The sequence below is a fragment of the Bombus bifarius genome, unplaced genomic scaffold (genome assembly GCF_011952205.1).
Source record: "Bombus bifarius isolate JDL3187 unplaced genomic scaffold, Bbif_JDL3187 scf7180000008376, whole genome shotgun sequence".
Taxonomy (NCBI): Eukaryota; Metazoa; Arthropoda; class Insecta; order Hymenoptera; family Apidae; genus Bombus; species Bombus bifarius.
In genome coordinates, this window is record NW_022884626.1 from 111816 (window position 1) to 124981 (window position 13166).

The 13166-nt window shown below is 30.1% G+C and overlaps 2 protein-coding genes across 3 annotated transcripts; one reads left to right on the forward strand and one right to left on the reverse strand.

Moving 5' to 3' along the window:
- Positions 1–388: 388 nt before the first annotated feature.
- LOC117212775 (26S proteasome non-ATPase regulatory subunit 10-like) lies at positions 389–5365 on the reverse strand. The gene is made up of 4 exons (XM_033457799.1): positions 5139–5365; positions 4972–5070; positions 2216–2504; positions 389–1926 (listed from the first exon to the last, which is right to left on the reverse strand). The coding sequence occupies exons 1-4, from the start codon at positions 5238–5240 to the stop codon at positions 1742–1744; spliced, it is 675 nt and encodes a 224-aa protein (XP_033313690.1). The 5' UTR covers positions 5241–5365; the 3' UTR covers positions 389–1741.
- Positions 5366–8608: 3243 nt separating this feature from the next.
- LOC117212776 (guanine nucleotide-binding protein subunit beta-like protein 1) lies at positions 8609–10614 on the forward strand. 2 transcript variants are annotated; one of them, XM_033457801.1, is made up of 5 exons: positions 8609–9087; positions 9249–9424; positions 9542–9860; positions 9997–10328; positions 10473–10614. In XM_033457801.1, exons 1-4 carry the CDS (start codon positions 8944–8946, stop codon positions 10297–10299), a joined length of 942 nt encoding a protein of 313 aa, XP_033313692.1. In that variant the 5' UTR covers positions 8609–8943; the 3' UTR covers positions 10300–10328; positions 10473–10614. The 2 variants fall into 2 exon arrangements, with proteins under 2 accessions (XP_033313692.1, XP_033313691.1); XM_033457800.1 differs by lacking the exon at positions 10473–10614 and having other exon boundaries at positions 9997–10377.
- The last annotated feature ends 2552 nt before the right edge of the window (positions 10615–13166 follow it).

The following is a 13166-nucleotide window of genomic DNA, read 5'->3' on the forward strand; positions in this document are numbered from 1 at the left end:
TCTATATGTATATCTTCTAAAAATACCAAATTTTCTGATATTCCGTTATCAAAGATGTTTAAGTAATACATTCAACATTTTGAAAAGAATTAATATTTCAAGATAGACTCTTATTATCTTATTTGTTTCTAATTTGAGTGTAAATTTAATATAGAATTAGTAGGAGAAATTATAATATGTATATACTTTTTAAATTGAAAATTTGTTTATATCAAATTATTTATCTAAGATAACAAATTATTAAAAAAATTTATATATAAAAATAAACTAAAAACTCAATAACATATTTTTTATAAACCATCCAAAATTTCTCTGAAGGAAAAGGAAATCTAGACCACCTAATGTTATCTGTGAATTGCTGTGAATTTGTGTAAATAAGCACAGAAAATAATTTTCAACTGTGGTGCATTTTATTTAAGCAATTAACTTTGGAATTGGAAATGTTATCTCTATTTAAGAGTATGAATCCCAATAGGGTTGAAACAGATAAGTATGGAAAAAATAAATTAACTGGAAGAGTAAAAAATGGGAGACAGCGATAATAGGATTTGACCAGCTAAATAATGAATCTTTTTGATACATTTTATATAGGTATAAATCAAATATTAATAACACTTAATTATGTTAAAGAGAAAGCATAATAAATGCTGAAAACTGAGAATAATAAGAAAGTGTTATGGTCAGTGATTTTCAATCGGTTATTTAATTAATGATTGGTATATTATTTCTTTATAATTTTATATTATTATTAGCATCCTTTTAAAAAACTGTAATTTAAAAAATTAGTTGAATTTCAGAGAAATTTGTTGATATAAGAGCATCGAATATTTAATTATGTAATATATTTGTTATTATTGCTTAATACATTTTTTAAATTAACATACATGAAAGATATGAAAAGAATGTTATAAACACACAAATTTTTGAATAATAGAATTTTTTTTAAGCTAGGAAACTAATTCTTTAAATTAATAGTTCTTTAAACTATTTACACATGATTTTGAAGTTTTATAATAATAGATGATTTTAATTTTGTGTAATATATAAAAAGCAAATGAGATTTATATATTATATATTAACATTATTAAGAAACGTTTGTTCCATTTAGTATCCATATTTTTACGAAGATGAAGACTTTTATAAGAAATATTCACCTTCGTTTGACTTTTTTTATTCAAATAAATATGTTAAATTATTTATATCGGATAGACAGCAGATGAAATAGTTTCAACGGTTTTAGATTAAATGATTTTGTTAAATTTTGTTTGCAAATTAATTAATACAATCTTGTATAATAGTTTCTAGTTATATGCCATATATTATTTTGAATATTGGCATTTTGAACATTATCCCATATAAACAATTTGTTTTGATAACATTTTCATGTAGTATGGAAGAACGCTGTATCTTCAAGTTGAAGAAAACATTAATGTTATTTTCATTCATTTTGTATCTCTTACAACTATAAAAATTATTGTACATTGAGATGCTAACTATAATTAATGTAAGTTCTTGTTTTTCTTCCTCTTTTTGAATACTTGTTATTTAAAAACTATATAGGAATTCATTCATATATATCTCATATCTGTATTATCTTTAACATAACAAAATTATTTGTATGAATAAATTAACATAACACACCTTTCATATTATCAAATATTAAGTTTGCATTAACACTAAAAAAACGCAGATTGAACATCACTGAGCCAATGACATTGATGCTTCATTTTATTATTAAAGGTCAATTTCCCTGTAGTTCTTTCAGTTGCCGTACTAATCCTGGACTTGCTAAATCCAGAGGCGTTTTCTTTTGTTTATTCATCAGTGTTGTGGTAGCACCATTTTTCACTAACAACTTAGCTTCATCAACACGATTTTCCTCGCATGCTAAATGTAATGCACTATTGCCATCAACATCTTTACTATCTAGAAAAAAAAGTTTCCTAGGTAAAATATATACATCATAGAACTAATATTTATAACTCATACAAATTATTATCTAATAATTCAAAAAATAAATTTAATTACATTTACTTAAAAACCACAACATCTAAATTGATGTTCAGAGAAATGTAGAATAATAATCTTCATAATTGTTAAGAAATTAAGCTGTTGAAAGCTTACTATTTTTAGATGAAAACATCTATTTAAAGATTATTAGAAAATTAGATGAAATAGGTATTGATTAAACAAAGATTTTAATATAAAAATCTACCGATATCTAAATTTCGTCCATATTCTATGAGAAGTTTCACAATAGCAATATTGCCCTTAGATGCGGCTCTATGTAGTGGTGTAGCACCACGTTTGTCGGTAATATTAATATAAGCATCTTTTTCTAGTAATGCAACACAAATAGATTTCCAGTTTTTTGATGCCGCATATTGCAATGCTGAATGGCCTTCTTGAGTTTTGGCATTAACATTTGCACCTTCATTTAGTAAGGTATTAACAACTTTCTCACGACCAGCTGATGCTGCCAAAATTAATGGTGTCATATCCATCTAAACAACACAATTAAAATATTTAATTAATTTAACATGATGCAATTAAGCAGTAGATGATTCCTCATGTAAAAATGAGTTGATGCTAGGTGCTACCCTACAATATTTTTATAAGCCTTTGGACAACATTAGAACTTGAAAAACTAGAAATAAGTAGTAGTAAAAATAAGTAGTGTAGTTTTGAATAATATCTAGTTTTTAATGTTTCTAAACTATTACTTATGATATATTTGATATGAAATTGATTTTTTAGGTTTTCTTTTTGAAGTAAAATTACATTATCAATAGAGTTAGTAATTTATTCTAAATTGTTTATAAATACAAACAGGAACTAACAATAGTTAGATTAGATGAATAAAGAAAGCTGTATTTAACATATGTCAGCCTACCTTACAATTTTTTTTAAAGAGATAAGACGAATTTTATCTTATATTTTTAACTTTGCATGAAGAAACTTTTTTTTTAGTTATACTATAATTTCATGTATTTTCTATATAATACAAAATATTATATTCTATTATTACTATATTTTATGATATGAAGCGATATTTCATAAGTGAAATTATTGCTAAAATATTTGCTTACATTCCTAAATGTTAATTCAGACTAGATAATAATAATAGTCGCAAAATACTTATGTGGCAAATAATCTCTCATTTAAGGCCTAAGGTATAAAAGACAACAAATATTAGTCGTGCTTGTAGATTTTAAAGTATCAAATTTGCATCTGATGTCTCATGTATATACACATTGATATGTAGCATAAATTTTAATCTTTCAAATTGTATTCAGAGATCTTCTTATAATATCTTTTGAGTTATAAAATGAATCTTGCTATTAATTAAAATCTAAACAATCTAAATTCAAATAATGCCTAAAATATGTCCTCATCACAAAGGATTATATAAAAAGATAATATAAAGATCTAGAAATTGTATGACTGTTTCTATAAATATGTAATTACTTATTATTAACCATTTCATAGTGTATTACGTGAAAGATTCAGGCTAATTAAATGTAGTATTATACATTTCATGTCTTAAATATCATCATATATACATATGTACATAAAACAATTATTAATAGGTATTTATTTCTCATACTAAGTTGAAAATGTGCATTTTTTGTATCTGACATTAGAAAAGCAAGAAATCTTGATAATAAAAAAATAATTATTTTCTAAATCATTATCTCTTTGTACTTTTATTACATTATCAAAAGTTTAATATATAAAAATTTATTTCAAGGTATGCTATTCAAAACAGTGTTCTTCACAAATTTCAATTTAACAAAAAAAGTTACATATGGTAGACAAAATGTTGACTTCATAAATAAGTTCAATGACCTAAAATTTATATCTTCTTCTTATGAAATAACTGTGGTGTAAACAAATATTATTTTACAAAATAATACAAGATTAATATCTGTCGATTTTTGTTATTTTTCATAATAATATACATAATAATATACATGATCAATATCTGTTAATTTCTATCATTTTTCACTTTTCGAAAATACGATAACATGTATCATAAATTACAAATTATGTATAGTAGTTTAGATTTATATAAATTGCGTATCACTAAAATTCACAGAAAAGAAGAGATAAAGGCAATTATAAATATAAAACAAGAGTATAAGCTTCATTACTTAATAGTGTAAATATTAATTTTAAACGACCAAAATTTTATTTCATAGAAACATATTTTTTTGTTTATATTGTTTTTAACTGTTTGAGCTCCAAGCAGCGCGATCGTGCTGTTTAGATTTTGTGTCAAAGAGTCCCATGCTGACGGTATTTTGTATCTCATTGTTATCTTCTCCATACTTTTAATTGAACAAAACTTGGAATATTTATAAACTAATAGTACGCATACATAATAATACAGATAAGTAATAAATATGACGAGCGCTATTGTGTTGTTTGGGATTTTTTCACTCTATTTTTTCAATGACCCCTAGGATTCAAACGGTTAAATATGTTTTTATGTAATAAATCATAACATTAACACTTTATATATAAAAATAATATATATATGTTATTATATATATTATATACTATATATTTATTGTATATACTAGGAAATAACATATTCAATGAAATTGAAAACAATATTTTAGTTCCTATAAGATATCATATATCAAATTTAAACGACTTTAAAATGCTTTTCACATAGTAAGTTTAAGAAATCCCTCAACAATTCAATAGTTTAGTTTAGTTTATTACTTTTCTACTGAAAACAATTCAGTAGAAAATCTGCTTTAGGTAAATATTGCCTATTATATATACTATTATATGTAACATACTAATAAGTAAATATATATCGTGATTTATTTAGAAATAATAGATAGTTAAAATAAATGTTAGGTAACTCTGAATAAAACTAGTAAGATATGAGAAAGCATATTTTGCAGTTTACCATAAAATTATATGACAAATTACTTACTAATGGCTTATTTTACTTACATCATCAGTAGGATCTACCGGTACATCAAGAGATAATAAATATCTTACTAAGTCATCGTGTCCTCCAAGTGCTGCCCAATGTATTAACATTCGACTATTCTGAAGAAATAAATTTGGCTAATAACATAACCTTAAAAAATATTTCATATAAACAACGATGCACTTACACCATCTTTAGCTGTTTTTAATCTTTCATTTTCATTTAATAAATTTTTAACGTCTGTGGTTTTGCCGCGGTAGGCCATATCATATACCGAATTTTCAGACATTTTTGCTGTTTTCTATCTAGCATATAGCACACGACTGATGTTTATGTTTGATTTTAAGTATTAACAAAGAAGCAATGAGAGTCCTCCCATCCATTGCTTAGTTGTTTCACAATGCAGGTGCTGCACCATACAGCCAAGTGTTGTACCACATTAGTATGTATAAGAACCTATAAAATTAGGGTACAGACGAAATATGAGGGTAGACCAATCATGCAATATATTTTTTTGGCCCGAAATCCTGAAACTAGAGCCCTACTACCATTGACTAAAAATAGGATATTCTTGTATTGCTGTATGCTCATCTATGTTATTACCATATTCGTGTCACTCCCAACATTACCAACAGAATACAAAACAGATTGTACCGCTTACTGTAGTAAGGATTACAAATTGTCACATGAACGATACCCACTTTAAAAAGATAAAAATCTACGAAATAATTTGCAATCTAAGATTATTTGGAACAATAGTAAGATACAGGCAAAGAGATAAGTAGGTTAAATTTCCAATTTTCTGGTTGTTTTTAATTAGTTTCCACAATTAGTTAATTACTTTGTTTGCAATTAATTAACTAATCTCTTTCTCTTTGCTTGTTTTATTTCACAATAGTAGTTAGTTAATATAAGCTAGTATTAGATACAATGAAACATCAAAAAGGTAAAAGGAAACATTATAATTTAAACAAGTGCAATTTTTCTAATTCCAATAATTGAAAACATCCAATAACACTCAATGTTTCAAAGAATGGAATTAGAACAAATCAATTACCAAATATATTAAATGTTATTCTAGATGTTTTACACAGCACAGGTTAGAAACTTAGAGCTATTGTTTCCAATCAAAATACAAGTAATTAAAGAATGACAAAAAGACGGGTTAATATTCAAAATCCTTATTTTATTAGAAATAAAAAAATTCACTTTTTATTCGATTATTTACATTTGCTTAAAACCGCCAAGAATAATTGTTATAGAATTTAGAACGAAATGAAATTACAAGAGCATTTTACAAATTAACCGAAAAACAAAAAGCCAGGTGATTTTGATAAAATGAAATGTAAGCCCGAATTCCAAGTATTCAACAAAAGAGTTTCTTTTACTTTGTTCACTGCATGTTCAACTAATTGTATAAAACCGAGCATCATACCAGCTTTTTCGAAACCTTCAATAACTTGTTTGATAATTTAAATAGCAAATCTCCTCGTGATGTATATCAACACAATTACGGAGTATGCCTAATGTTTAGGTTATATAGTGGTTAGTAATGATATCTTCTGGATTAAAAACTCAGCCTCGTTTCTTAAGATTGCAAGAATTAGTAAATGTCATTGTAAGCTTTGCCATGATTTAAAAAAGAAAAATGTAATTTTTTTAATGATTTCTCACTTCAATACAGATATTTTAAAAAATTTTGTTTCAATTCCTAGAATGCACGGTGACACATACAATCGGAATCCTTCTGTAGAAGCAGTGCGCCCCACCATCAGAAAAAATGGTGTTGAATTTGAATAGTAATTCTTATAACAATAATTGTCAACCTGATTGTGACGCAACTTTATTAGAAGAGGATATAATCTTGTCCCAATTCATTACGTCCACGTCAGACGATGTTCCATTAAATAAAATGGAAAAAGAGAACATTGACATCGAAAGTGAAAATATACAATTAGAAATTGACAATAAATTAGCAGTATTGTCGATGTCAACGTGCTCTTTAAAGATGTGCGTTATAGAATATCTCGTCGGATATATTGTCAAAAAAGCACTGAGATATTTAAATAGTAATAAATATAACAATAAAAATCTATATAATAATAAATATAATAATAAACATCTAAATAATAATAAATCGGTGCTTTAATTATTTTGTTGGTAAAAGTAGAGAACATCCGCGTGATGAACAAACAGTAATAGCCCTTCGCGCATATGTTGTTAGTGATGCGATTACTTTCGAACATTTATTAGTGCCATCTAATAACTTTTATAACATTTTCAAAGTTAGAAATGCTATATTCGATTATTTTTATCCGGCACTATGCAGTGAAACGTCTATTTTGGATAAATTATTTCGGATTGTATCTAAAGCTATAAATAAAATATATCTAAATTGATTTATCTAAAACGAATGTGCTGTACATCGGAAAGATATGGTCTATTTAACTCTACAAACAAAATTCGTAAGGATTCGGTTTGGTTAGGTCGGCAGCTGAGATGTTCTACAGGCATTATAGAGCAATTCTAGATTACGAAATTTATGAAATCTATAATATATCCTTCTATATATACATATGCGTGGTTTTTTTATGTGTCACGGTGAAATAAGTAACTATAACGCATGAAGAGTTTTAGACTGCTGATATTTATGCAAAATTATAGTTTTATAAAATTCTTCGTCTTTATACTTCGTACATTCTTGAATATGTAACATACTTTGCATATTTTTGTATATTTGTATTTATCATAATTGCAGAAATATCCGTAATCTAGTTTTTATGCCTAGTACCAACTTAGAAACAATTTCTAATACGTATTTCTAATAAGTATAAGTGTATATATTTACGTTTCGTTCAAATTTTAACTTTTTCAGGATTTACTAAATTGACTTTTATTTTACTCTTTGTTTTAGTTTCACTTTTTATATTTTCTTACACAGATTATGATAGCTGAATCTTATCGTCAGATGTAGCTACTAAATTTTAAAAAGGTTTAAGTTAGGATATGTATATATGTGTATGTAGATAAATTCATAAATCAGTTTTTTTTTATTTATACATTAATGTATGGATTATTATTATAGAAACGTTGGATGTATTCTGGGATTATTAAGCCGTTTTTTATGCCTGTTAACATTATTACATTATTCAGCACATATATATGGTATATGTATTTATATATGTATATATATACATATTTGAATATGTGGTAATAGAACTAAAATGAAAGGAAGGCATTAAAATGAATAAAAATGTCCTCTTTCTATATTAATAACAAGCATAGCTACTTATTCACGCATCAATCCATTGATTTATTATCGTTTGAAATACAAGACTTTCTTTCCTTTTTTAAAAAAATATAATAAACAATTTCTTTTTCTTAAGCAACGAAGTTTAATTATTGCGCGATTATATTATTCTCATATTTGTCTATTTCATATAGAAAAGTATGAACTTCTTCGTCGAACCCTACAATGAAATAGGCTTTTGTAGCGTAGAACAACAGCGAATATACCTTGTTTGCGGTAGAATTAAATAGGTTATTGTATATGTTAGCGTAGAATTAAACAGGGCAGATTTCTAGCTTTATAAGTTCTTATATATGCTAACGTGGAAGGCCTTCAACATTTAACCGCATGGTGCAGCACTAGTCCGGGAACAACTAAAGCGTGAGCACTCTCATTTCCTCTCTATCTCTACTATTGTTAATGTAGAAACACGTACATAATTAAAAACTTGGTGATTAATATACTCCTCTTCATTACCAGAAATTGTGAATTTTTATGTGGTTATTTCAATATATGAACTAAGTTTATTGCTATAAACATTTAACTTAAAAAATATCCTTTTGGTAAAAATTACTGTAATGTGATAAATTTATGTATTTATCTTATTCGCTTGTGTATTTATACATGTTCCTACATAAAACTTGTAATTAAAATCTTTATTTATACTGTATCACAAACATTAAAGTATATAAAGCTTATTTCAATGGCAATACCTTCACCGGATCCAAAATATGTTTTCCGGGGTGATATGGATTGTGTGAATTGTATTCTTTTTCAAATGGCGCCTAATGTGGAAAATCTCTATGCAGGCACTGCTGAAGGCAATGTTCATATCTGGGATTTAAATGTAAATAAAATACTTTGATACTTTTCTCACACTTTATCAAATGACTTTCTAAATTTGCTATAGCTTGAAACAACACAGATATAGATACTATGACATAAATGTATAGGTAATAGGATAAAGTTTCTCTGATATTTTTGTAATGCAGCTTCTTCGTGTTAAAGACAAACAGAGAACTGTACCAAATTAAATCAGAAGAAGATTCTTGTTTAAATTTGCAAAACTTAAGAAATGATACCTTGCTTGTACAACACAAATGTGGTTTAATGAAAATATATAAGAAAAGAGAAACTCAGTGGACTGCATATAAATCCATTAATATATATTGTCATTTTTGCAGGTATATATGTATACATAAAATATTAAATGTAATATTTTATGGAAAATTAGTTACATTTACTTGATATATATTCTACTTATTGTATAAAATAAATTATTAATAAAATATCTGTAACAGGTTTAAAATATTTTCTGAAAATGAAATATTCGTGCCGGTTAAAGAATCCACTGTTGGAATATTGTCTTTAAATACTTTTAGTGTAGAATTGAAATTGAATTCTTGCAATTTCAAGAAATTGGGAGAAGTAATGGCTATCAAACCATTAAAAAATGAAAAATTAGTTTTAGTTGCTTATGAAGCAGGAGAGTTAATCTTATGGGATGTTCGACAAAGTAAAGTATTAAGTTCTTTAACAGTAGAGACATGTCCAATGGCTTTAGACTTTGATACTACTTTATCAAAGGGTGCTATTGCTGGTCCTACTAATAATATACAGGTACAAATTAAGAAATAAGCATAAAATATATAAGTAATTGAATTGGAAATATATTTATTTTCATTGAACACTTTCATAAATAGAAGGCTAACTAAGATTGGTTTTTCTTATATTAATATAAATTTTACATTTTTAGATATTTAGTTTATCAGTTGATCATTTACTGCATAATAAGAACAAAATAACAATGACAAATCCTGGCACTTCTATAATTACAATTAGACCTGATGCTAAAATTATGGCAGTAGGAGGATGGGACAGTCGAATTAGACTATATTCTTGGAAAACTTTGAAACCATTAGCTGTTTTAAATCAACATAAGGATACTGTACATGATATTAGTTATTCTATAGAAAGAATAAAAGCATATGATAATAAATTTATAATGGCCACAGCTGCAAAAGATGGATACATAGCATTATGGGACATTTACAATTGAATCTTATCACAAAATGAAAAACTATTATTGTAAGTTAAACAAAAACATTTTCAAGTAATAAAAAAATCTAGTTTAATATATATAAAATTACTACTATTATTTGCTCATTGTAATGAGACTTACAGCCCAGTACAATCTCCATTGCAGATGTATATTTAATAATAACATTTTAGGTCACCTCAAAGATTTATTTCGTTTCTTTATTGTGAAGCCCAAGAAAGACAGAGATAGAGAACTCTCCGAACCGCTCGGTATTGGACGGACTTGGAAAAAGTCAGGCGGTCTTGAGCCGATACTTACGACATACAAATTAGAGTAACTCTACCCTTCGGCTCTTTTCGTCTCGATCGAGATCGTTCAACTTTATCTAAGTCTGTCTGAAGTCGTAATTTTCTATACTCATACACACTCAGTAAATACAAAATTTCTTTAAACGATTTGGTTTGCTAGCTATCGCGGCTATTCCATAGAACTGATTGCGCGAAACAATTCCCGGTGTTACCTATGACTCGTACCAACGATGACACAATTATTAATAAGTAGCCGAAATAAGAAAAACACACAGCTTTTATATTTTTTACTTCTTTGTTATGAGATAGTTTCAGTTGGATTGTCGAAAATCTTATGAACAAAATGATACCTATAATGACTATATTGAAAGTGGTATTTGAAAATAATGGCTGACTACAATACAGGAGAAGCAGGATTGACCGACGAGCAGGTGGCCCAGATGCGAACATCTGAGCTAAAAGACGAACTGAGAAGACGACGGCTGAGACTAGCGGGCAGAAAACGCGAGCTGGTAGAACGATTGCTTGCTGCGTTACGCATAGAACGGGAACACGGTGCACGAGAAGACGATCCAGAGGATGACAACGACGACGATGAGATTGGCGTGGTTGGGGACCGTTTGGACGTTAACGGCCCAGGAAAGCGCAATCTCAATAGTGAAGACGACGGAGTTCGTGTACCTCCAGTGCTAAGACGATCGAGGCAAGACGAGCCTAGGTGCATGCTGTTAACGTTCAGAGACGTAGAGGACTCGCTAGAGAAGTTCAGCGGGGACGGTCTGCCGAGTGTAAGTCGATGGATCGAGGACTTCGAAGAAATGGCAAAAGTGTGTGGGTGGTCAGACATCCACATGGTAGCTTTCGCTAAGAAACTGCTCACGGGCTCCGCTCAATCCGTCGTGAAGCGAGAACGATGCACGAAGTCCTGGATAAAGCTAAGGGAGGCGTTAAAGGATGAGTTCGAAGACGCAGTAAGTGACCAACAGATACACCAGGAGTTAGCAAATAGAATGAAGAGACCAGATGAGAGTCTGCAACAGTACATGAACAGTATGCGTGAGATTGCGAGACAGGGAACAGTCGATATACCGTCGCAAATCAGCTATATCATTCAAGGCATCCCCGACGAGGTCGCGAACAAGGCCGTGTTGTATGGAGCCAAGAACATGCAACCACTGAAAGAACGCCTGAAGCAGTATGAAGCAATGAGGTGGGACATGAAGGCGAAGACAAAGTTTGGGGGACGCAAGGAGGATAAAGGAAAACGATCGGAAGTGCGAAGCCAGCCGAGGCCAACAGCGAGTGATAAGAGAAGATGTTTCAATTGTGGCAGTGCGGATCGCTTAAGTGCTAAGTGTCCGGAGAAAGGAAAAGGTATGAAGTGTTTCAAATGCAACGAGTTTGGACATGTGGCGGCGAATTGTACAGCGCGACAAGTAAAGACTTACGTAATCTCAAGACCGGAGAGGAAAAAGTACTTGAAGGACGTGTCGATAGATGGCTGCAGGTTTGCCTCGTTAGTGGATACAGGTAGTGACCTCACGTTTATACGATCGGATGAGTATGCGAGGTTAGGATCACCACCTCTGGGAAACTGCAAACTTAGGTTTGATGGTTTTGGTTCCGCTGGCAATAGTACCTGGGGCGAGTTTACATGACGGTCGATGGGTACGAATTTACTGTCACCCTGCATGTTTTCTCGAATGAGGTAATGACAAGACACAGCCTGCTGTTAGGTACTGATTTCTTAGACCAGGTAGAGTTGCGAGTCAAACGGGGCGAGGTGACCTTTTTACGACTCGACAGTCAGACTGACAGTCACGAGGACGCGCCGGATGTACTGAGGGTAAACGCGATAGAACAAACCAACGAGATAGACTTGTCGCATGTACGAGAACCTCATTACCGTGAAGCCATTCGCGATATTATTAAAGGGTATAGGCCGGAGAAGAAGCGAGACGTCGGGATAACCGCAAAAATAGTTCTGAAGAGCGACAAACCCGTAGCACGAAGACCGCGAAGACTGGCGCCGTCGGAAAGAAAGGAAGTAGACGATTTGATGGAAGCGTGGACAAACGAGGGCGTCATCAAACCATCAGACTCGGAGTATGCGAGTCCGATAGTGGTAGTCCGAAAGAAAGATGGCTCCATCAGGGTTTGCGTCGATTTTCGTGAGCTTAACGAACTCATTGAGTGTCCACATTTTCGTTGCCTTTAATTGAAGACATTTTAGATGCGTTGCAGGGCGCCCAGCTTTTTACGACGATAGATCTAAAAAATGGGGTTTTCCACGTAAGTCTAGACAAAGATAGCCAGAAGTATACTTCTTTTGTTACGCCAACGGGGCAATACGAATTTCTGAAGTTGCCGTTCGGTCTGAAAATTTCCCCTATTGTCTTCCAAAAGTATATATTGAAGATTTACAAAGAACTGATGGATAAGGGTATTGTCATCGTGTACATGGACGATATCATTATCCTTGCAAAGAATTTAGAGGAGGCATGGGAACGCTTGCAGATGGTCATAGAATTAACTAGGCAGTATGGGCTAGTCATAAATTGGAAGAGATGTCGTTTT

Bases quoted from the DNA above. Each gene is read 5' to 3' on its own strand.
- LOC117212776 (XM_033457801.1), top strand. From the start codon at position 8,944: ATGGCAATACCTTCACCGGATCCAAAATATGTTTTCCGGGGTGATATG. The intron at 9,088-9,248 runs GTAAATAAAATA...TTCGTGTTAAAG, and splicing joins TTCATATCTGGGATTTAAAT to ACAAACAGAGAACTGTACCA. The intron at 9,861-9,996 runs GTACAAATTAAG...TTACATTTTTAG, and splicing joins GTCCTACTAATAATATACAG to ATATTTAGTTTATCAGTTGA.
- LOC117212775 (XM_033457799.1), bottom strand. From the start codon at position 5,240: ATGTCTGAAAATTCGGTATATGATATGGCCTACCGCGGCAAAACCACA. The intron at 2,505-4,971 runs GTAAGTAAAATA...TGTGTTGTTTAG, and splicing joins CGGTAGATCCTACTGATGAT to ATGGATATGACACCATTAAT. The intron at 1,927-2,215 runs GTAGATTTTTAT...TTTTTTTTCTAG, and splicing joins TGGACGAAATTTAGATATCG to ATAGTAAAGATGTTGATGGC.